General features: G+C 42.4%; 1 protein-coding gene and 1 long non-coding RNA gene across 5 annotated transcripts in view; one reads left to right on the top strand and one right to left on the bottom strand.

The window, feature by feature from the left end:
- The window catches only part of ascc3 (activating signal cointegrator 1 complex subunit 3), a 148,503-nt gene that overhangs the window by 31,993 nt on the left and 91,463 nt on the right, over positions 1-25,047 (top strand). For all 4 annotated transcript variants that reach the window (XM_026185176.2, XM_026185174.2, XM_026185177.2 and 1 more), the window contains 3 exons: positions 1,930-2,131; positions 2,565-2,700; positions 3,933-4,058. In XM_026185176.2, the coding sequence (XP_026040961.1) occupies positions 1,930-2,131; positions 2,565-2,700; positions 3,933-4,058 (464 nt within the window). The remainder of the gene's footprint in view (positions 1-1,929; positions 2,132-2,564; positions 2,701-3,932; positions 4,059-25,047) is intronic.
- LOC145431911 (uncharacterized) lies at positions 16,488-17,462 on the bottom strand. The gene is made up of 2 exons (XR_013912235.1): positions 17,321-17,462; positions 16,488-16,735 (listed from the first exon to the last, which is right to left on the bottom strand). It is a non-coding gene; the product is annotated as an uncharacterized LOC145431911 (long non-coding RNA).

Genomic DNA, 25,047 nt, shown 5'->3' with positions numbered 1-25,047 from the left:
GTTGGATGCTTGCAGGGTCGTTAATGACAAAGTAACTTGTTATTACAGCAGATAACATTTAACATGGATACATATGATAACCTTCTGTTTCAGGCCTCACTGATTAGAAACAGCTGATAGGACCACGTGGTCTGTGCTGGGTTTGAGAAACCTGAAGTTGAGTAAGGACATTATGTTCTCCACATTGGTTGCTGAGATGGGGACACATCATCGAGGCGAGGAAAGGTCCAAGCACCTGTACATACCCAGAGGTAGCCTGCCTTTGAGCATGTCTGTACAGATGTAGTACAGCAGGTGTCCACAGGATGTAGGAAGCTGTCTCTCTGACAACCTTAGAAAGAAGGCGATGATGCTCGTGTTGCTCTGACAAGCTCCCACAGGCGTCCTCGGGCCATAACCAGAACAGAAGCTCACAGACGACCGTGTGACAGCGAGCAGACACGAGCTCGGCTGATTCGGGGATGTTTGCATCATTCTCCATGTAAGCAAGCCCAGCAAGAAAACAACATGAATGTCTGCTACTCGTTTCTGCACAGTCACGTTTCCATTGAATGACTCTGTGACTGCAGGAATGTTTAGCTGGCACAAATGTTCGTGCTGCAGGCAAACACATATCAGCCCGTATGGAAAAGATATTTATAAATCTGTCGTGTGTGAAACTTGTATGAAAAGCATACGAGAGTGAAAACAGATATAAGATCCCTTGAAAAATTATATAATGAAACGTGTATGTTTTGGATACTTCCTAAAACAATATGTGAAAGTGATGAGAAACGAGTAAGTCATATATGAGTCACTATATGAAACAGGCCACATGTCATGCACGTCTTTTATGAGTTTTTTCTATTTCTTTTCCATGTGGCAGGTTTCCACTCATCATCTAATGTCCATTTGTTAGGTCTGGGTAACGTCTTAGACTCTTCTCTTCTAATAAGTACAAATCTACATGACTTTACTAAGACCAGGGATACAGAACTGTGTCGCTCACATGCATGCACTCAGACCCACTAGTTAATATAATCAGTACCCAGAGGACACACGAGGACACGGGGAAGCCCAACACTTTCATTTACACTCCGACAGCTCAGAAATGAAAATGCTTTGAATGTTTTCATGAACGGTGAAGTGATGATCTGTCCTGCAGTCGTTCATCAGCCGTCTGAGGCTCTGTCCTAACAGTGGCGTGGAGTTCGCTGTGTGTGTTTGACAGTGTCGTGTTTCGGTCCTTCAAAAACAACAAGATTGTCATAGAAATGTGAATGTGTGAGTGTAAAGGACTCGCCCTGCTTTGACACTGCTCCAAAGGAACATTACAAATGTAAAATGGATTTAGCTTTTTCATCCATGAATCTCTTTCAGACAGGCACTGCATGTCAGAGCTACCATACAGTACCACCAAACCCAAAAGCTGGTAATGACCACAAGCACCACTGTTTGTGTGAAACACCCTGATCTGTCTCGCTGACGCTCTTCAGCACAATTATAGCTCTGTGATCGCTCAGGAAATGAGTCCTCGAAACCTGGAGTCACTGCTAGAGACATATAACCAGGCACGATAGCTCCCAGAGAGAGGGCCAATAAAGGACGGGGGATGGTGCAAAGAGGATGACGAGGAGGTGGGAGGGTGAGAGTGACAGGAGGAGGGGGGCTGTTAGAGTGCAGGGGGGCTGTGCAGCAGGTAGAGCCGCTAGGTGAGATAAAAAAGAAATCATTCAGTCAATCAGCCCGGGCCGTGGTGCAATCATGAGATCTCATCTGCTTTCAAGAGCAATTCTGCCTTTATTGAGCTGTTGTGTCTCAAACAGGGAGGCTGCAGCGGCCAAGCTTAACCCGTGCACTGCCAGATAGAGCTGTCACCACACACTAATAAAGTATTCCTACCTGACTTCAGCGTGCTGCTGAGAACTAACGATGAGCTGTTTCCTTCAGATCTCAGCCTCAAGGTCAGCGCTGAAGTGACCAAGCCCACCTACGGGTGCCAGGTGACCATCCAATCAGAGCAGGAGAAACAAATGCTAAAGATGTATCGAAGGGAGGAGAAGAAAGAGAGGAAGAGATTCAAAGGAGGCGATGAGGGTGACTCTACGGATGCTCTCCTGACCTTTGACCCCAGAGAGATGAGAGCCCAGCGGTACGTCGTCTCTACAAACCTCATCTTAGTGTCTGTGTGTCTTTGTTGTGTGCCCACCTGGGCTCTCAGGTGTGTGTGACTGGCAGCCTCCTGCATTTTTCATGACGGCTTCAAAAAAGCAAAGCTGCTTTTCTTTGGGGGGGGCTGGAGGGGGGCAGGAAGATCCTTCCAAAAGTTTAATCTCAGAGGGTAAAAAAGCAGCGATCTGTTTAATTAAAATGTTAGCGTGTGCAGATCCAGCGCAGTGTGAAGACAAAGATTAGCCCCTTTATAAAGCCTCACATCTTTGCCTCTTCACTGGGCTCATCCATCACAGGTTTGTTTCCACAGCTGTGGATCAAGATGAGGGCCGGGCCGTGGATCTGACACTGTGCCAATTTAAATGTTAAAGCTCTGTTTACTGTCTTACTGTTGTACGTGTGCCTCGGTGCAGAGAGCAGGCCCTGCTGACTGCCCGCCACGAACCTGTGCTGAGCAGAGACAGGGTCTACGAGCGGATCCGATATCCCAACGTCTACGACAACCTCGCAGAGGCCACGAAGACGGCTGCGTTTGTGGGAGGAGCCAGGGTGAGGCTGATTTTACTGTGCTGCACTCTCTGCCTCTGATGTGTGACATGACCCACAGGTTTAAAGTGCGCGTGCTCTGTGCTTCGTTTTTCCTTTTCTTACTGTTCTGGAGGAAGGCTAAATCATTTATCTGTGCAGCGGGGATAATCCCATCTTAACATTGTGTGATAACATCATTCTTGCTGCTTCATTGCATTTTACACTGTGGGAGATGGCTCTCACGAAGTCTGAGCCCGTGTCAGAGTGTAGAATCACTTTAGTGGCTGTCAGGCTGCTGAACGAATCACAGAGAAGAAACACAGTGTGACCATCTCACGGCGTGGGTCTGTGACCACGACACAGTGCTGAGAACCATCACAGGAAATAGTCTCTGGGCTCAGGACGCATGTGTCTGTGCAGCAGCAGGTCTCCTTAATCACTGGCTTCTGCTGCTCGGTAAATGAATGAACGTGTGTGAGAAAAGTGATTAAGCCTGAAGAACATCTGGAACTAAAGGCTCAGCGATCAGCTTGAGCTGTCGGGCAGAAGGAAACATTTCATATGACCGAACCAGCTGACTGCTTCATGAAGCATGTTTCCTCCATCAGCTGGTAGAAGCTGTTCCTCTGCACAGACAGGACGTAGGTTCACTGATGATGGTCAGAGATGGGGCGCTCTAGTGTAGAAAGCTGAGCTCGTGTACTCGTGAACCTGTAAGTCAGACGCTTCCACAGTGGCTTCATTTCCCATGTGACAGTTACTGGAGTCGGTCAGGTGGGCTCTTTTTCTCTTGACTGATTTATATGTGGAATAAATGTATAGGCACTGACTTGATGTTCATATTTAGTCTTTATTATCATCAGTGACAGTTTCAACGTGGTTATGTTAGACTCTGTAGTCACATAGAGAACATGCTACAGACCCAGTCTGGGCTCAGAGAGGCGTTTTGCTCTGTGGACCTACATCCTGTGTTGTGTTATGGACCCAGGCTCCTCTGTGCTGTTCATCTCTAACTCCCACTTAACTCCAAATACCAAGTACACTCTGCTCATAGTGTTTTGCATTTTTGCAGTGGGGAAACTAAACGTATTGCTTCAGATTCACAGTGTTCAAATTCCTGTTAAATGTTCTGTGTCTTATGAAGCGCCTTGAGGCGACTTTTGTTGTGATTTGGCGCTATATAAATAAAATTGAATTGAATTGAATTGAATTGAGATATTGTGTCAAACCTTTTCTTCTGTTTGGTCGTTCAGATGCTGCTGCCCGAGGGAATCCGCAGAGAAAACTGTAAGATGTACGAAGAAGTGGAGATCCCACCCAATGAGCCCATGCCTGTTGGGTTTGAAGAAAAGCCCGTCTACATCTCTGAAATAGACGAGGTAGGAGCTGCTGTGTGCTTAGATCTGATCTGTTTGCGGGGACCAACAGCCAGCTGTGGGGACAAACGCCCCGCCCCCACAGGTCTGAAGTCATGTTTGAGGCTCACAGTGGTTTTAGTGTCAGGGTTCAGTTTATGTTCAATAGTCCTCACTAAGATATGAAAACAAGTGTGTGTGTGTGTGTGTGTGTGTGTGTGTGTGTGTGTGCATTAAAAACCATGAGAATGTTAATATGGAGAATATTGACCATAACCACAATGCTTACTGGAAACCCCCCCACCTCCACATGTCCCACATATGTACACTACAGGTCCTTCCACAGCAGCCACAGTCACAGCAGCACTCCAGGTCACTTCTATCTTCTTTCAGTTCAGACTGGGTGAACTGGTCTATCTCCAGCTTAAGTTCACACTGTTTACTTTCCCAGCATTTACTCTGTCTTGTGTCTGTGATCACCTTCTTGATATTAGTCTTATAATTATAGACGCAGCTTTCTGTTTGAGAGTACGATTCCACATTCATGACGTTTGGTTAGTTGGTGATCGAATGTTGATGGCCATCTGTCTGTACGAGTTAGCCTGGGTCGACCCGGGTTTGTACCCTTCCCTCTCTGTCACAGCTCAGAAAGGCTCCGTCCTCCTGAGCCCGGGAAAATCCTGACGTAGAAAAGCAGTGTGGTGTTAATGAAATACACCTGTGTTGTCTCTGCACGGCGTCTCGGGTGACACGCTTGAGTGAGACGTAGCACACTGAGGTCCTCACACTCGATGAAATAACTGGCTGCTGTACTTCATCAAGTACCTGAGCATGAACCACAGGAACTGTTTGTGTGTCTGTTAAGCTGCCAGGAGAAGTTGATCATGTGACTGTAGCACTCACAGCTGTCAGCCTGAGTGGCAGCTTGATGGACAAACCCACACTCACACTGGTACGTTCTGACTGTACCCAGTCACCATTAGGCCAAGCAAGAGAGAGCAGCAGGCTGGAGAACCTGCAGCTGAGTTCGATCTGTCTTAGAGAGGAGCAGGACTGCATCAGAGTGCACACTCATCGAAAGCGCTGCTCTGATGCTGCTGTTGAAGATGCAGCAGAAGATCACGTCATGAAGACACCAACGTGGAGCATCCATGAAGCTCAAAGCTGCAGGAAATGAGTGTAACTGTTACCACTGTTAGCCTTCATGTCATTCACGCTGACACAATCATAAACAGGACTGATCGCTGTGACGGAAGCATGTGTGTCCTGTGCTGTGACTAACTGATGCATGGATGCTTTAATCACATCAACGCGTTGTGCCTTTTGTTGTCATCACAGTTGAGCATACTTGCTCCTGTGTGTGTGTGTGTACTTCAGTAGCTGTCAGCTTCAATCTTCATCAGTGTGTCTTTCAGCACTTCACCACTAATCCTTTCATTAGTCACAGAAACAGAGCAGGGTGCCACATTCCTCCGTTCAGCTTCCTCTCTGTGTTTCTGCAACAAGAAGCAGCTCAGAGGAGATTCCCAGATATAATCCAACCCCGTCCCACACCCGTCTGTGACTTCTGCTGCACACCTCACCGCTGTGCTCATACATGCACTGCACCAGCCTCCGGTAGTGTTGTGCCACTCCCAGCAGCACCTGCAGTACCTTCAGCATCTGCACTGTCAAACCTCTGCAGGCCTCGTTCTTGCCGTAACGCCACGGTCCTCCTCACTGATTGTCACTTCCATTCTTATCTTCAGCTCAGTTTTCTGAATAAAGTCTTTTACATAGAACAGACTCTGCCTTACAGAGCAGGAGGAACCCCATCAGAGCAAGCACTTTGTGACAGTAGGAAGGAAAAACTCCCTTTTTAAAGGAAGTAACCTCAAGCAGACCGGACAGGGCTGAGTGTAAGGAGAAGAGAGCAGCAAGAGCTGGTTCATTACTAATGACTAAACACAGCCGTGATGTGTAAACGCACAGGTAGTGACAGGGATGAGTAACAAAGGTGTTACATGCTGCACTGAGGTGCACCGGGACGATCACAGAGTCCACTCACAAGCCAATAAGATCATTTGTACCTTTCATCATTTTATTAGAATTATTCAATCAGAACTGAGCACGAAATCGAATAAAAAGTCTGAGAAACAAAACACTGAATAATGACCACAAACAAAACTATGATTTGAAGAAAGCTAAGAGTAAGTAAATGAATCCAAACGGAGTTATTTATGGCTGCCACATCGACTCTCACAGTAAATACACCGACGTATTCATCGTGTTGTGAGCAGCTTTCTTTATTACTCATCATAAAATCACGGACTCACAGGGACGAGAGCCACCTCATGTTCAGTTGTCCACATGTATTGGCTTCGTTGTAGGTACAGTTGAAGGTTTTATAATCCTCGTCTCTTGTGAACGCTAGCTGTAAATTGTTGTGTTTTTTATATCAGCATTGGACTGGTTCTGATGGTCTGGTTTTGGGAGGTTGGGGGGGACGAGAGTAAAGACACAACGCTGCCGGTCATCTTCTGGTCCCAGCTCTGGATGCCCACAGAGAGCGAGCTGCTCCATCCACAGTGGGATGATGCCTCTCTGTGAACAAGGCCAGCACTGCAACATGCAGCTGATCATGTCACTCCTCAGGTTCAAAGGAAGACTAGTCCCCACGCGTATGAGCAAAATGACATGTGGTGACCTCTACCTGACACAGCTGTGTGGTCACTCCTGACCCGAGTGTGTGTCCTTAGCCCACAGGGTGTAACGTGTTGTCTGTTAGAGGGAGTGTGTGCTCTGATAAAGCACACGACTGCAAAAGTAGTCACTATGTAAATGTTAGAAATGAATCGAGCTGCACAACGCAGCGCTGTGTGACAGGCACAGGAAGTGAAACCATGCATAGTTTCATGTTGCTCTTCTTGTTCTCTCCAGCATTATGTTAAACAGTCTCATCTCCAGCTAACTGTCCTTCCTCTGTCCTCCCCCATCTCTCTCTCTGCATCCATCAGCTCCTTTCTCTCTGCACACACTTTCTTCACTTGTTAGCACATTTCACACTCCTCAGCCAGCTGTGCACATCCTTTCCAGCCTCTGACTAACCAGGTGACAGAAGTCTTAGTGTCCAGTCTGCTTTGTCCCAGCACTCCTGTCGACTCCTCCATGTCCCTCACTGTCCCGGAGCCTCAACTCCTCCCTGAACTCTGTGCAGCATCTTTCTTCAGCTTTCACCATTTAATCCTCGTTTTCACCATGGCTTGTTATTATGCAGTTATTCTACAGACTAGCATCCAGTGTTGCCCAGCTACATTCTCCCCTGATCTCTTTCAGATTTTACCTTCTGATATAGATGTGGTCCACCTGTGTGCATCGCCCTGTTCTTCCCTCTTCTTGAAGTACATGTTTTCCACAGTCTTTTCTGTCATTTTCACAAAGTTCATCGTCGTCTGTCCTTCAGTATTTGTCTTCCTAACACCTACCCATCATCATCCCCATCATCACCTCTCTTCCCTTCATCTACATGCACTATACAGTCTGCTTCAGTCACCACACTGTCTCACCCTGCTTCATCAACAAAAGAAGACTTTTCCATTGCTTAGACAGATGAACATGAGATGAACGTGCAGCTGAATAAGAGATGGAGTCAGTAGAAGGAAGGAGCCAGAATCCCACGTTACTGATCAGGTGTGGTAGAGGCGTAGTGCAGTACGAGTGCAGTGGGAATGGTGCTGTAGTGTGTGTTGATGGTGTGACTTTTGAAGTTCTACCTTAAGCTCAGACTTAGTGCAATGCTGCAAATCAGATGAACAGCTGTTCAGCGTGCAGGCAGATAATGAGTGAAAACTACCCAGCAGCGTCTTAAGGCAAAGCGTTGTGAAACGGGATTCAGCTCCTCCATCCTGCTGAGTGTGGTTTTCACTTTCACAAAGCTGAGACCAGCAGCGGCTGGAGCGGCTGCATTAAAGGTGAAGCATCAATCCATCAAGGTCTAAACTTTATGCACACTTTCAGCTGCCTGTTGTTGTATGTTGGCACCAAATAAATAAGATTGAATTGAATGGAGTCATTCAGTTGTTAATTACTGTGAAGTATTTAGACGCGTCAGCCTTTATAGCTAAATGAAACACAAAGTTACACATTGTTGACTTGAATCAAATGTCGAGTTATTTCTGAATCGTGTCCCTGCTTCACTCTTTAATGTCCCTGCCCCCCCCTCAGAGTTTCTTTCCCTCTTTCACTTCCTGTGTAACTGATCTACATCGATATAGAAGCTCTTCTGCTGAGCGATGTGAATTAGCCTCAGTCAAGCAGCGGCTCTATTCATTAACTTAAGCCTGGGCAACTGTGGAACAAAGTGCCTCGCTGCTGAAGCGCCAGCACACAATGCCTAACACGTCTTTATTTGCTATTAGGATGGCTTTGAAAGGCAAGCTGAAAAGTGTGACGCTGCCGCTTCCTTCCAGTTTACTCTGCTGCCGTTTGTCATTTATTGAAAGCTGTAATGGGGAATGGGGCTGGCATTCCTTTTAACAGTGTGAAACATTAAAAGTGAGGAATTTATTAAGGTGCTTTTCAGCGAATGAATCAGGGTCTCCGTATCCTGCACTGCCACCATGGTAAAAGCCTTCCTAATTGGTCCAAATAGATATGTACTGAGTGTGCAGAGTTAGAGCGAGTGCCAGTCAAACATGTACAGAAACTGCTGCTTCTGCTTGCTGATTTACAGCAGAACGCAGCTGAAACTTGGATACGGAGACCAGTATTGACACACACACATGGCCTAAGCTGCTAATTGGTAGGAATTCACTCAGGCTGCTAACACATTCTGAAAAAATGACATGCTCCCGCAGGGAAAAGGTCTGTAGAGGGATAAGGATTAAGGAACACAGAAAGCTTTGCTCTTTAGCAGCTGAAGGAGAGTAGAGTGTGGGCTGGTTGAAAGGCATAAGTAATGAGTGCCCCCCCCCCCACTGCATATCATTCTGCTGCCTGATACTCGACGAACTGGCATTATGGCTCATTTAAATGTTTTTCTTAATGAATGGAGTATATTTAAACAGACATTGTAGTTTTCTCCAGATTCATATTACAGTGCAGATTCTCCTCCAACAGGCTGGAAGCTATTTATATCTCAGAAAGTCAGTTCATGCATTGCTGATGCAAAGTTTTATCCTAATGGAAACACTGAAGGCTTTGTAAAGACGTTCTAGATGCTGAACAATCAGCAGCAGTGCACTAGGCTCTCATGTTGACTAGCTGCCATGCATACGAAAATTACAGCAAGTCAGTGAGTTTAAAGTCTGTAGGCTCTCAGTCATCTGGGTCATGGTAGTCTAAGGAGCTTGGAAAGACAGCAGCTGGACTTCTTTCAAATGTCTTGAAGACATTTCAGCTCTCATCGCAGAATCTGTTTCATTTCGTAAAACAAATGCTGTCCCAGGTATTTCAACGTTAGTCGGTGTTGTCCCTGAGGAGGGTCATTGAGGGTCGCGACATATTGGCAAAGAAAAGATGCCAGTGGTCAAATTTTGCACAGAGAGCACAGATGGTTTGAAAGAGGACTCAAAGAGGCCATTTATGTCCAATTTGAACTGAGGGCGGGGCTTACAGCACAACCTGTCTGCTGCCAGTGCAATGCCACGCATTCACACTCCGATGGACGCATCGGAGAGCAATTTGGGGTTAGTATCTTGCCCAAGGATATTTGGCATGCAGACTAGGGGAAGCCAGGAATTGAACCGCCAACCTTCCGATCAGTAGATGACCTACAGCCACCCACGAGTTTTCGGAGAAACGACCCACAGAAGGACAGCACCCTCCGCTCCCGTTCGCTTCAGTGCCACTCAGTGTAAGGTAATGCCATTCAGAGTAAGAGTCTGCTTAGATACCATATTTCTAAGCTTTTCAGGGCCGAGTACAATAACCTCAGTTTGATCTGAATTAAGAAGCAGAAAGTTAGCGGCCATCCAGGTCTTTATGTCTTTAAGACATTCCTGCAGTTTAACTCATTGGTGTGTGTTATCTGGCTTCATGGACAGATAGAGCTGGGTGTCATCTGCACTGAGGTCTAGCAGGAGCTACAGTATCCAGAGTCGTACGTAGTGAGGAGGTAAAATTATTAACAAGATGATCGACCTCTGTTGGAGCAGCGTTCAGGTAGCTGCTCTGCTCTGTGTTGGTACAGGGCATTGAAGATGATAACAGTGGGTGGATTATTGTGATTGTTTATGTTTAAGTTGTTTGTTGCTGGTTTTTAGTTAGTTTTTTGTCTGTTTGGGAGCTGACACAGTCTCTGTGGAGATGGGGTTGTGTGGGAGTAACAGGAGGAGAAGCTGCAGAGAGGCGTGTAAGACTGCAACTCTGGATAGTCACATTTTGGGGGGGTTTAATAAATTTGGATAGATGAAATGAGGGCTGCTCCATCCAAGTTGGGATGGGTGTTGTCTCTCATAACAACACCAGGTTTCCTCCTGAGAGTTTATGCTCACTGAATTAACATGTACATGTAGAAGACTCCCTTGACATGGAGTTTGGAGCATGGACTGGTACCTCTTTTCAAATTCTGTGTTACAGTCAGTGTACTGTACATTACCACAGCACTAATCCATCTTCAACAGTCGTATCATTATAATCAGGGCTGGAAGTTGCACTCTTCATCACACAGTTTTCGTCTAACACTCAGATCTTCCGTCAGTAAACCTCGACACTTTAAGCAGATGTTTCACAGACTTTTTTCCCCTGCAGCTGATGTAATCAAAGGCGACTGTTGGAAAATTTATTATGAGTATATATGGAGTGGAGTGATTCATTTATCTTTGATGATAGTAAAAAAATCATTTAGCACATCACACCCCACTCCCCTGAACAGTTTCATGTCTTTTTATCCACGACTCAGACTGGAAGGTTAGTCCAAACACCTGGAAAGATATAGTTAGAGATGTCAGATGAAGGTTTTGTGTCTGGTATTTTCAGACATCTGATGGTAGCAGGTGAGCAGTGCTGTTGTCATTCCAGTACACATGCCATTACTGCTTTCACTCAAAATCCTTTGATTCTCCTGACTTGACAGCCTGCCCCCTCCTTTCCTATGCAGGAGGCAGCGTCTAAGCACAGGCATGCAAAGATGAGGCAGAACTGAACAGCCCGCCATCCATAATTAATCCACCTTGATTGCATTTTCTAATCCAGTTTGGATGTGGTTCCCCCACAGCACACACACGTGGCTCTCTAACTTTTCTTAGACTTGATTTAAGACATCTTTGAGGTTTAACACATTCACAGTCTGGGTTGGTGATGTGAGAGCAAGCACAAATATACAGTACACTACATCTATATACTATACACCGTACACTACACCATATATACTATACACCTATATACTATACACCGTACACTACACCATATATACTATACATCTATATACTATACACCGTACACTACACCATATATACTATACATCTATATACTATACACCGTACACTACACCATATATACTATACATCTATATACTATACACCGTACACTACATCTATATACTATACACCGTACACTACACCATATATACTATACATCTATATACTATACACCGTACACTACACCATATATACTATACATCTATATACTATACACCGTACACTACACCATATATACTATACATCTATATACTATACACCGTACACTACACCATATATACTATACATCTATATACTATACACCGTACACTACACCATATATACTATACACCGTACACTACATCTATATACTATACACCTATATACTATACACCGTACACTACACCATATATACTATACACCTATATACTATACACCGTACACTACACCATATATACTATACACCGTACACTACACCATATATACTATACACCGTACACTACACCATATATACTATACACCGTACACTACACCATATATACTATACATCTATATACTATACACCGTACACTACACCATATATACTATACACCGTACACTACATCTATATACTATACACCTATATACTATACACCGTACACTACACCATATATACTATACACCGTACACTACACCATATATACTATACACCGTACACTACACCATATATACTATACACCTATATACTATACACCGTACACTACATCTATATACTATACACCGTACACTACACCATATATACTATACACCTATATACTATACACCGTACACTACACCATATATACTATACACCTATATACTATACACCGTACACTACACCATATATACTATACACCTATATACTATACACCGTACACTACACCATATATACTATACACCTATATACTATACACCGTACACTACACCATATATACTATACACCTATATACTATACACCGTACACTACACCATATATACTATACACCTATATACTATACACCGTACACTACACCATATACAGTGGGGCAAAAAAGTATTTAGTCAGCCACCGATTGTGCAAGTTCCCCCACCTAAAATGATGACAGAGGTCAGTAATTTGCACCAGAGGTACACTTCAACTGTGAGAGACAGAATGTGAAAAAAAAATCCATGAATCCACATGGTAGGATTTGTAAAGAATTTATTGGTAAATCAGGGTGGAAAATAAGTATTTGGTCAATAACAAAAATACAACTCAATACTTTGTAACATAACCTTTGTTGGCAATAACAGAGGTCAAACGTTTACTATAGGTCTTTACCAGGTTTGCACACACAGTAGCTGGTATTTTGGCCCATTCCTCCATGCAGATCTTCTCGAGAGCAGTGATGTTTTGGGGCTGTCGCCGAGCAACACGGACTTTCAACTCCCGCCACAGATTTTCTATGGGGTTGAGGTCTGGAGACTGGCTAGGCCACTCCAGGACTTTCAAATGCTTCTTACAGAGCCACTCCTTTGTTGCCCGGGCGGTGTGTTTTGGATCATTGTCATGTTGGAAGACCCAGCCTCGTTTCATCTTCAAAGTTCTCACTGATGGAAGGAGGTTTTGGCTCAAAATCTCACGATACATGGCCCCATTCATTCTGTCCTTAACACGGATCAGTCGTCCTGTCCCCTTGGCAGAAAAACAGCCCCATAGCATGATGTTTCCACCCCCATGCTTCACAGTAGGTATGGTGTTCTTGGGATGCAACTCAGTATTCTTCTTCCTCCAAACACGACGAGTTGAGTTTATACCAAAAAGTTCTACTTTGGTTTCATCTGACCACATGACATTCTCCCAATCCTCTGCTGTATCATCCATGTGCTCTCTGGCAAACTTCAGACGGGCCTGGACATGCACTGGCTTCAGCAGCGGAACACGTCTGGCACTGCGGGATTTGATTCCCTGCCGTTGTAGTGTGTTACTGATGGTGACCTTTGTTACTTTGGTCCCAGCTCTCTGCAGGTCATTCACCAGGTCCCCCCGTGTGGTTCTGGGATCTTTGCTCACCGTTCTCATGATCATTTTGACCCCACGGGATGAGATCTTGCGTGGAGCCCCAGATCGAGGGAGATTATCAGTGGTCTTGTATGTCTTCCATTTTCTGATGATTGCTCCCACAGTTGATTTTTTCACACCAAGCTGCTTGCCTATTGTAGATTCACTCTTCCCAGTCTGGTGCAGGTCTACAATACTTTTCCTGGTGTCCTTCCAAAGCTCTTTGGTCTTGGCCATGGCGGCGTTTGGAGTCTGACTGTTTGAGGCTGTGGACAGGTGTCTTTTATACAGATGATGAGTTCAAACAGGTGCCATTCATACAGGTAACGAGTGGGGGACAGAAAAGCTTCTTACAGAAGACGTTACAGGTCTGTGAGAGCCAGAGATTTTCCTTGTTTGAGGTGACCAAATACTTATTTTCCACCCTGATTTACGAATAAATTCTTTACAAATCCTACCATGTGGATTCATGGATTTTTTTTTCACATTCTGTCTCTCACAGTTGAAGTGTACCTCTGGTGCAAATTACTGACCTCTGTCATCATTTTAAGTGGGGGAACTTGCACAATCGGTGGCTGACTAAATACTTTTTTGCCCCACTGTATACTATACACCTATATACTATACACCGTACACTACACCTATATACTATACACCATATATACTATACACCGTACACTACATCCATATACTATACACCTATATACTATACACCGTACACTACACCATATATACTATACACCGTACACTACACCATATATACTATACATCTATATACTATACACCGTACACTACACCATATATACTATACACCGTACACTACATCTATATACTATACACCTATATACTATACACCGTACACTACACCATATATACTATACACCGTACACTACACCATATATACTATACACCGTACACTACACCATATATACTATACACCTATATACTATACACCGTACACTACATCTATATACTATACACCGTACACTACACCATATATACTATACACCTATATACTATACACCGTACACTACACCATATATACTATACACCTATATACTATACACCGTACACTACACCATATATACTATACACCTATATACTATACACCGTACACTACAGTGTATATATACTATACACCTATATACTATACACCGTACACTACACCATATATACTATACACCTATATACTATACACCGTACACTACACCATATATACTATACACCTATATACTATACACCGTACACTACACCTATATACTATACACCATATATACTATACACCGTACACTACACCTATATACTATACACCATATATACTATACACCGTACACTACATCCATATACTATACACCTATATACTATACACCGTACACTACACCATATATACTATACACCGTACACTACACCATATATACTATACACCTATATACTATACACCGTACACTACACCTATATACTATACACCTATATACTATACACCTATATACTATACACCGTACACTACACCATATATACTATACACCTATATACTATACACCGTACACTACACCTATATACTATACACCTATATACTATACACCTATATACTATACACCGTACACTACATCTATATACTATACACCGTACACTACACCTATATACTATACACCTATATACTATACACCTATATACTATACACCGTACACTACACCATATATACTATACACCTATATACTATACACCGTACACTACACCTATATACTATACACCTATATACTATACACCTATATACTATACACCGTACACTACATCTATATACTATACACCGTACACTACATCTATATACTATACACCGTACACTACATCCATATATACTATACACCTATATACTATACACCGTACACTACACCATATATACTATACACCTATATACTATACACCGTACACTACACCATATATACTATACACCTATATACTATACACCGTACACTACACCATATATACTATACACCTATATACTATACACCGTACACTACACCATATATACTATACACCTATATACTATACACCGTACACTACACCATATATACTATACACCTATATACTATACACCGTACACTACACCTATATACTATACACCATATATACTATACACCGTACACTACATCCATATACTATACACCTATATACTATACACCGTACACTACACCATATATACTATACACCGTACACTACACCATATATACTATACACCTATATACTATACACCGTACACTACATCTATATACTATACACCGTACACTACACCATATATACTATACACCTATATACTATACACCGTACACTACACCTATATACTATACACCTATATACTATACACCTATATACTATACACCGTACACTACACCATATATACTATACACCTATATACTATACACCGTACACTACACCATATATACTATACACCTATATACTATACACCGTACACTACACCATATATACTATACACCATATATACTATACACCGTACACTACACCATATATACTATACACCATATATACTATACACCGTACACTACACCATATATACTATACACCTATATACTATACACCGTACACTACACCATATATACTATACACCTATATACTATACACCGTACACTACACCATATATACTATACACCTATATACTATACACCGTACACTACATCCATATATACTATACACCTGCACAGCAAATCCAGCATGTCCAAATTAACACTGTCGGATTTGATTTTAACACTATTAAAGTGTCTATATGGGTCCACATCAGAGAGTGTTAATTTAACTCTTTTTTGAGAGTTGGTACGTTAACTCTGATTTAGTGTTAAACACCAAATCTGTCTGGAGTTGATAATTTAACACTTAGTGTTAAGAGTTTATATATTAACTCTCAAAGAGTATTTTAGTTTAACTACGTAAGAGTTATCTTCTAATTCATTCTAAAAAGCGGGAATTTTACTGTTCTGAACTTCTAGAAATTTCTTTTGGAAATAAACATTTACTAAAAAGATGCAATGGTTTTTGAAAAACATTTATTCTGAACTGTGCACCACAATTTCAAAACATTTTCTGAAAGATGTAACAGTGTACATGTTCTCACTTTCATTAGAATTTTGTTTGTCAAAAGGTCTGACATGGTAAATGCAAATAACAGCATCTCATCACTTATTTCTTCAATACAATATGCATGTCCTTCATTCATCCCTCTGTGGAACTTCAACGCACTTCTGCTCTCCCCCATATTCCATCTTCACAAGCATATCCTGTGCGGAGATCGAATAAAAATTAGTTGACACTAATTAATGGCACAAATAATCCAGTAAACAATTGCAGCACAGTAAAAAAAAAAAAAGGAATCCTCTTTGAGCCATTACTTGTGTAAAGTATTTTCCCAAAAGACAAGGACACAGGCAACAGGTAATACTGAACTAAATGTAAAACCTCAACCTTTTTCATTTTTACCTAAACCGTGTGCACAAAACTCTGGAGGGATCTATGCTAACGTAGAATCCAGTCAGGACGTCAGCTACTGCTGTTTGCTCGTTTATTTTTTTATGGGCGATCGTTTTCAGGCTTCAAGTAGCACCATTATACCAACATTTCACATTCTAGACATTGTTTTAGGTGTATTTGACCAAAAGTTTGACTGAAAATTCACATGCAAGCTTTTTTTCAAGGCTGTGGTATTTGCCTGCAAACAATACCTTTCAGCTAGCTAAAACAGATTATTATGCTATCAGCGAGCAACATGGCTAATGCCTTTCACACAGCTTTGTCTCAACTCCAAAGAGCCACAGAAGTAAAAGCTCATAATAATAATTGAAACAATCTTTGAAAAAATGACTTACCAAGCATGGCAAACAACTCAAATATGTAGAGCAAAATGTTCTGAAACGGCTTCACTTCAGCTTCGATTGGAGCCGTGCTGGGGGCGGAGTCTGTGAATTTACTCTATTGGTGTCATAGCCCCTGTAGGAGTTCAGAGTTAAGAGGTCAAGAGTTAATGTTTCCATTGTAACACCTCCAGATTTGACAGAGAAACACTCATTTTTAACACTCGATTTTAACTACTATCATTTTACACCTCAGAGTTACATTAAAAGAATGTGACTCTGCTTAGAGTAAAATTAACTCTACTTTTGCAAGGAGACTATTAACACCAAAACATTTAACACTTTTGAATTTGCTGTGTATATACTATACACTGTACACTACATCTATATACTATACACCTATATACTATACACCTATATACTATACACCGTATACTACATCCATATACTATACACTGTACACTACATCTATATACTATACACCTATATACTATACACCGTATACTACATCCATATACTATACACGGTACACTACATCTATATCACTATCACCAGCTTCTGCAGCTCCATCAACAAACATTTGGGCGCACTCTGAGGAGGGGGCATTGGCTTACAGATGAACGAGAGTGCTGTTAAAACAGCGCTATTATTATTATTTTCTGTTAACTGCTTCTATTAACTTACTCATCCTTGTAAAAACGATCGCCGATGGGCTCAGCCTATCAGCAATATTGGATATATTCGTCCAATTTCCCATATCTACACTGTATATGAGTGTAGACTTGTATATAGGTAAAGCATGTATGGACTGTATAACGTCCAATTCCAAATGTCAACTTTTAAATAATGGAATTTAAAATAAGGTGGTAGGAACAGCAGAAGTCTAAACTTCATCCTAAACATTGTGCAGACATGGAGACGCTTTCTTCTCTCTTGTTATTTCACTTTTATTTACATGTTTGAAATAAAAAAATTTCTGTCTAAGAAAAGCTTTTCTTAGACCGAAGCTTATTTTCAGAAGCTTATTTCAGATGGAGATGAGAAGTGTAAAACGTCTCTTCTGGTCTGATCAGTCAGAATGAGCAGTTGTGTTTAAAAGTCATGTGCACGTGGACCTGCGCTCCTGGACCTGTGCATGTGGACCTTTGCATACACACACACACACATTCGTACAGCAGTCTGTTCTCCTTTAAGTGCTTGCAGATACACACACACTCTGATTGATGCATTGCAGACAATTTGAGGTTCAGTGTCTTGCCAAAGGGCACTTTGTCCTGCAAACTGGATTAAACAGGAACAATCTAATGAGTTTTTGATTGGCCCACTCTACCTCCTTAGTTGCAGCCTCGTCCCCATGTATGCTGCATCTTGTTGGCTGAGGAGGAGAGTTACCATCCACACCAGTAGGGGTAATGTGTGTAATGGCAACGGCCACATTAAAGCTGTAAATGTGTTCTATGCACCATGCGTGTTTTGCTGTTATATGTGGCGTGTACACATGCCACTGTTAGTGTTCAGTGTTGACATTGATAGGATGTGTTGGTTCATGGTTTTTGGGCTCACAAGCCTCTTTGCTACTTCAGCAAGTGCTTGTGGATGAAGTGATGGATTACCTCACTGTTTGCTATCTCCATCATACTCCTAGCTCTCCATCTCCCTTGTTTGTGCCCTCTTCTTTCGGCTGCTGCTCTGCAGGGAAATGAATGGACCCCCTATTTGCTGCATCTGCATCTCACTCTAACGCTACCTGCCGGGAGAGTTGTTGTGCATGTGTGTGCTTCCCGAGACTCGGGAATTGATGGTGTGTGTGTTTCTGAGTGTGTCTGGCCAGGTCATTTAGTACTCTATATGCAGGCTTGGAACAGGCTGATAAGCTGTTTGCAAAAACTGGCAATTAAAAGTTGATCAGGCTGTCAATTCAAATGGAATGAAATGGAACCAGAAAGTAATTAAAAGGATGGCATGAAAATGACAACAATTATATCTCTTAGCTTCCCATTACCAATGCACACAGGAATTTAATTAGTTTAGCAGCTTATATGGGCTCATATGGTGAGCTTATACAGTAAATGCACAATAACACTAAAAGGCAGCCACCGGACACACAAACACTGATGGCTGTTGTCCATAAAGCACTTTGGCCCCTGCTTTCATATTAAACCCACACAGAGAGAGGCAACACATGTCACATGCAGATATGCTGACTTTTGAACTGGTGCTGGTGGATCATTAATGCAGTCAATGTGGGTACAATTAGTGTGCTTTAAGCAGCAGTGGATTGGTGGAATATTCCCAGACCTCCCAGTTTCCCATATGGCCATAGACTGCATATTTGCTGTGTTAATGAGCCTGTCAGTTTTTATCCTGCTCAGCAAGGTCCAGAATGGCCACCTTCAGCAGCACCGACTGTGTGCGTGCAGCGTTTTCACACAGTCTATGTGATTCTGTATAGAGACTTTTTTCTTCTTCATATGAAGCCAAAGATTGCTCATAGCCCGATGAGCTTCATATTGGAGAAAATGTTGATTCCTGTTGGATCCAGCTGGGCTTTAAGATTGGTTCTGCCCCAGACTCAAACAGCTGCTCTCATTAGAAACTTTATTTAACCCTGCTGCTGAAAGCTTGACCACAGATGTGTGTGCTCTATATTTGCCAGCTGGGATCTGCAGAGCTCTCCCTCTATTTAAAGTGCATTTAAAGTGGGCACCTCTATTTAAAGTGCCCAATGCCGAGTGCAGCCGGGAACTTTTATTTGTGATGATGCAGACTGATTTCCAACGAAATGAAAAGTTATTGTCTTGGTCTGCGTTGGTAATAAAGCGCCGTTGTCACGTCCGTGTTTTGGTGTGCGTTGGTAATAAAGCGCCGTTGTCACGTCCGTGTTTTGGTGTGCGTTGGTAATAAAGCGTCGTTGTCACGTCCGTGTTTTGGTCTTTAGTCCTGTACTCCAAAGATGTATCTGGGGAAAGGAGAACAAATGAGCTGTTGGCACTGAATGTGTTTTATTTGAATTTCCACTTGATAAAGTCTTCTCAACTCCTGTCGGCTTAATTAACTTGGCATCTTTCCTGGCAATGTCAGTTTGACTCTTTGGCTCCAAGTCTGCTTTCTGTTGCTGTGACTTAATGTCACAATGATGAGGTCTAACTGATGGACTGTCTGTCTTAACTGCTAGCATTTCTTAGTTGACTAACAAAGTAGTGTAAAACTGACAGAATCCAGTTTAAATCTGAGGACCAATAAATGGACAATTTCAAACGCTGTATAAACAAAAGCATCTAAAACTATTAGTGTCTTATTATTCCTCCTAGGACCTGGCGTCCACATATGTGGACATTACATTTTGGGTTGTCTAGACCAAAATACTAAATTTTGCTCGGCAAGGGCCTGATATCCACTTACAGGTCCCAATCAGTCCAAATTAAAAATGCATGCCGCGGAAGAGTTCCGGTCTGAGGAGGTTAACCCTTTAAGACCTGGCCGAAACCAGAAGTGACGCAGAAAATGTAGTTTTTTTTACCTTCAGGGCCTTATAAGCCTACACTGGTGTTTTTAAAAGTTATGTTGGACTTTATGGTTTTCAGTATAGTTTCTGGGATGCTTAGAACTCAAATTGCACTGCTGAAAATAGTTTATTTTGATGCACATGCTGTTTTTTTTTTTTTTTTTGGCAAGTTTGCATTATAATATTTATTTTCGTTTTTCCTGCAGTATATAAAAATTGGTGTATCTCAAAAATAAAACTATGAAGACACTCAAAATTTCCCGTGGTTGGAAACCGTGCAACTTTTTTGTATTTACAGTTTTGAGGGATAAGCCTCTTAAATTTCTCTCACTAAAAATATATGTAAAAAAACAAAACAAAAAAAGATTTTCGATTTATGCAGTTACTATGGGCTTAATGCATACATATTATTAAAATTTGGGCTGCACATTGTACTCAACACAGGAGATGAAAAACATTTATAGTAAAGATGTTAAGTATGACATGAAAGCAAGTTACTACAAAAAATAGATTTGCAGCATTTTTCTATAAAGATGACGCTGATGCAGCGCCATCTGGTGGCATAACAAAAAATTAGATTGAATGACCAGTACATCTGGTACCAACCAGTGACGAGTAGTCGACCAGCCGCACACATCTGTACTGTTACCAGCTTAGCTTAATACTATGATTGTTTCTGGTCATCCGAAGAACGTCCTGCCACCATGTGATGAATGTTTACGTGGGGCTGAACACTCGACGTTTATAACACAGTTTTAGCACCTCGTGATAGACTTGGTTAATTTGAACTGAGAGTCAAATATTATAATATTCAGACACATGTGGATAAGTATGCTCTGTGTGTGTGTGTGGTCGTTCTATGGCACACAGCTTGTTTACATGAGATTAGATTTAATTGTATGACCTAAACTTGAGGAAACAATTTCAAACTTTATGTAGAAAACAGGAAACTAAACTCGGTGCAGGTCACCCAGTTAAAGAGCCGGTATGACAGTAGAGTTCACCGCTTCTGCTTATAGTCAAACCAACACGACAACTTTCATATATGAAAAATGTGATTGGAGGCTTTGATCGACAGCAGGTTGTGATGATTGGCCAAAGTCACTAACCTCCATTACTATAATAGTTTTACATCCATTTTGTCATTAAACAAATGAAAATCTCTGCATGCCAAACTTTAAAATACCGCCCCTTCTGGTCTGACGTGCTCGGACCACGTCGTGTCCAGCTCTCGGTCCAGTCTCCGCCTGCTACAGTTTTTAATGAGGAAGACAAAGCAGGCCTGCTTGTTTGTTACAGCTGGCTAATGCACACTGCATTTTATAGTAACTACCTCCCCACAACGTTGGTATCACACCCTTGAGATATGCTATGGCAGGCACAGCTGGATCTCCAATTGGAAGATGGCATGCATACATTAACATAACAATGTATCTGCAGAGGTTTTAAAGAGAGAATAAAAGCACTAAAGATTTTCAAAGATCATTAAATTATGACAACTTTGTGTTTACAACATGTAAGCTTTACCTCAAGGTGAATACTGGGGCGGGCATGCATTTGCATTAATTAGCATCTTTAAGAAGTGTGGGGACACTGCCGTTTCATTACAACAGAAGAAGTCGATAAATCAAAAAGAGGACTGGGCGCTGGAGTGATCGTTAAGGGTCTGTGGTGGTCACAGAGCCACAGGACGGAGTGCGAGGGTGCTCTCCTAAAGCTTAGTGGTTGGTAATTATAAAGTGAATATTCATAAGTCAGAGTGCAGTGTGCTGGTGCAATAAGACTGAGAACACCATTCAGTTACTGTACTTCTCACTTTGATGAAAATGTGTTTTCCAACACAAACACTTACCTTTACTACTGGGGTCATGGAGGGAGGAGTTTCATTTTACATCTGTATAAACACAGGGTCTTAGCTGCACTCCTCTGAACAGATTCCTCTGATGTTGCTCCTGAAATCTGCTGGAGCCACTCAGGTAACCATACCTGTCACTGCTCATTTTACCATTGGGACCACTGGGGACCTTCCACACCTGCTCCGCTTCAGCCCCCAGTACCACTTCCTGATGTTCCCGGAGGATTCCCACAGATGTCACTGCTGTGGTCTTCTGTTCCTTGTCAAACACCGCTGTCTTGTTGGTTGGCCAGTATCTGCTTTTTTCTGGGCCACAGGACCTTGGCCTTCAGATGTGTCTCCCAGCAGGAGTTTGGGACTAGTGCTCAGGTTGGTCCTCCTGGTCTTGCAGTCCTGGTGTACTGGTCTATGAACCAGTAGCTGGTGCTTCTGAGCTGCACTGATGCACTCACTCATATGTGCCTACTCAGCTTGGCTGCTTTGATGGCTAAGGGCGAAGCGTCCCTGTGGTGGAGAGGGAGATAATCATCTGGCAGTTTGGGGTTTCTGCACTCTGAGGTTGACCTCCACTTAAGATAAATGTCAAAGGTCAACTTTTTGGAAAATTACGTAGAATTTTCAAATTTATACCAGGAGGGTTAGCAGAGACGGCCGCAGTATTGTTGAATCTTACATTTTCTTCCAGGCTGTGGCACATTTGCTGTGATCAGTGTTGGGATGGTTACTTTAAAATGTGTTCCATTACAGATTACAGATTACATGCCCCAAAATGTATTTTGTAACGTATTCTGTTACGTTACTCAATGAGAGTAACGTATTCTGAATACTTTGGATTACTTAATATATTATCATGCTTTTTTTACAACTACATGAATGTCCTATTTACAAATATTTCTTCACGTCATGAATTAAAGCAAACTATTTATTCACACTGGACAGCTATTTGCTTGCACTTGTATTTATTGTTTAGTAAATAGATATATATGGAAAGCCTGTGATAGACCAGCACAGTCAGCTTTTTGCCCTATCACAGCTGGGATAGGCTCCGTGTCCAGCTGGGCTCTGGTAGCGCACACTGACCAGTGAAATCACCGATGTTTGTGCTCATAAATTAAGGCGTTATTTATGGTGATGATATTATTATGTTAATTAGTCCCGGTTAGTAACTCTGGCCCAAAATGTCCAAGCTGTCACACGTAAGCATTCACAGCTATACCGGTGTCCTCATCACAAGCCTGTGGGCCCCCACCCTACCTCGCTGAAACCTCAGCCACTTACTGCTTCCAGCTTAAGTGGACTCTAATAAAGTTGCTCTTTGATGCATTAATAACTTCTTCCCTTCTGGGCTGCGGGGCCAACTTCCGAACAGCACTCTGCATATCCTTGCCTGACATGCACATCTTTAATTATTTCTTTCTGTGAGGGTTGGATTGAAACGAGGGGAACAGGAAAGTGATGACATATTTCTAATGAATCCTTGAAAAAATAATACTGCTGTCTAAGCTTAAGGCATCCTGAAGAAGCCTTAGTGAGAGAAGTGGAGCACAGAAGAAAGGAGGAGCACTCCAAGTTTTATTATCTGTACTGGTCAGCTGGCTCAATGAGAACTTAGAATGAGAATTATGTTATTAGAAGTCTATCATTCTATATTATAATTATGCAAATAGAATTCTATAATTCCATTTCAATTCTATTTAATTCTATTTTATTTATACAGCACCAGCAACAGCAGTCGCCTCAAGGTGCTTTATAATGTAAGGTAGAATAATACACAATAATACATCCAGAGAACAATCAAATGACCCCCTGTGAGCAAGCACTTTGGTGACGTGGCAAGGAAACGTCCTCAACATCACCCAGCCATCCTGTTTCCCCGGCTGCTTGGGGCAGGCTCCCGGGGGCCAGCTAGCGGGGCCTATGCTGCCTTCGGCTGCACCAGCTACAGGGGCCTGGCTAGCTTCAGGTGTATCAATTCAGTAATCCTGGCCTCCAGAGCTGCAAATATGCTACATTTATTACAGGTATCATTACTGCTAAAGGAGGCCGAGGAGTAACTAGCATCTGACATCAGTCTGCCCCAGAGCAGCTGTGGCTACACCTGTAGCTGCCTCCACCAGTGAGTGAATGTGAGAGTGAATGAATAGTGGAATTGTAAAGCTCTTTGAGGGTCTCGAAAAGCGCTATATAGATGCAGTCCATCATCATTATTATTATTATTGTTATTACAATGAGAAGGAAAGTGCAGGAGGGACAGGTGAAGAGGCCATGCTGCTAGCCAGTCGGCTACGAGCTAAGCTAAGCTAGTGAAACAGTAAAGTTAGGGAGTGAGTACACAGAGAGTGTGCTTCGGATGAAGCACGTGAGGATTATACTATGAAATAA

Source organism: Astatotilapia calliptera, chromosome 11 (genome assembly GCF_964374335.1).
Source record: "Astatotilapia calliptera chromosome 11, fAstCal68.1, whole genome shotgun sequence".
Lineage (NCBI taxonomy): Eukaryota > Metazoa > Chordata > Actinopteri > Cichliformes > Cichlidae > Astatotilapia > Astatotilapia calliptera.
The sequence above is the reverse complement of the archived record's forward strand: the minus strand, read 5'-3'. Positions and strand labels throughout refer to the sequence as shown.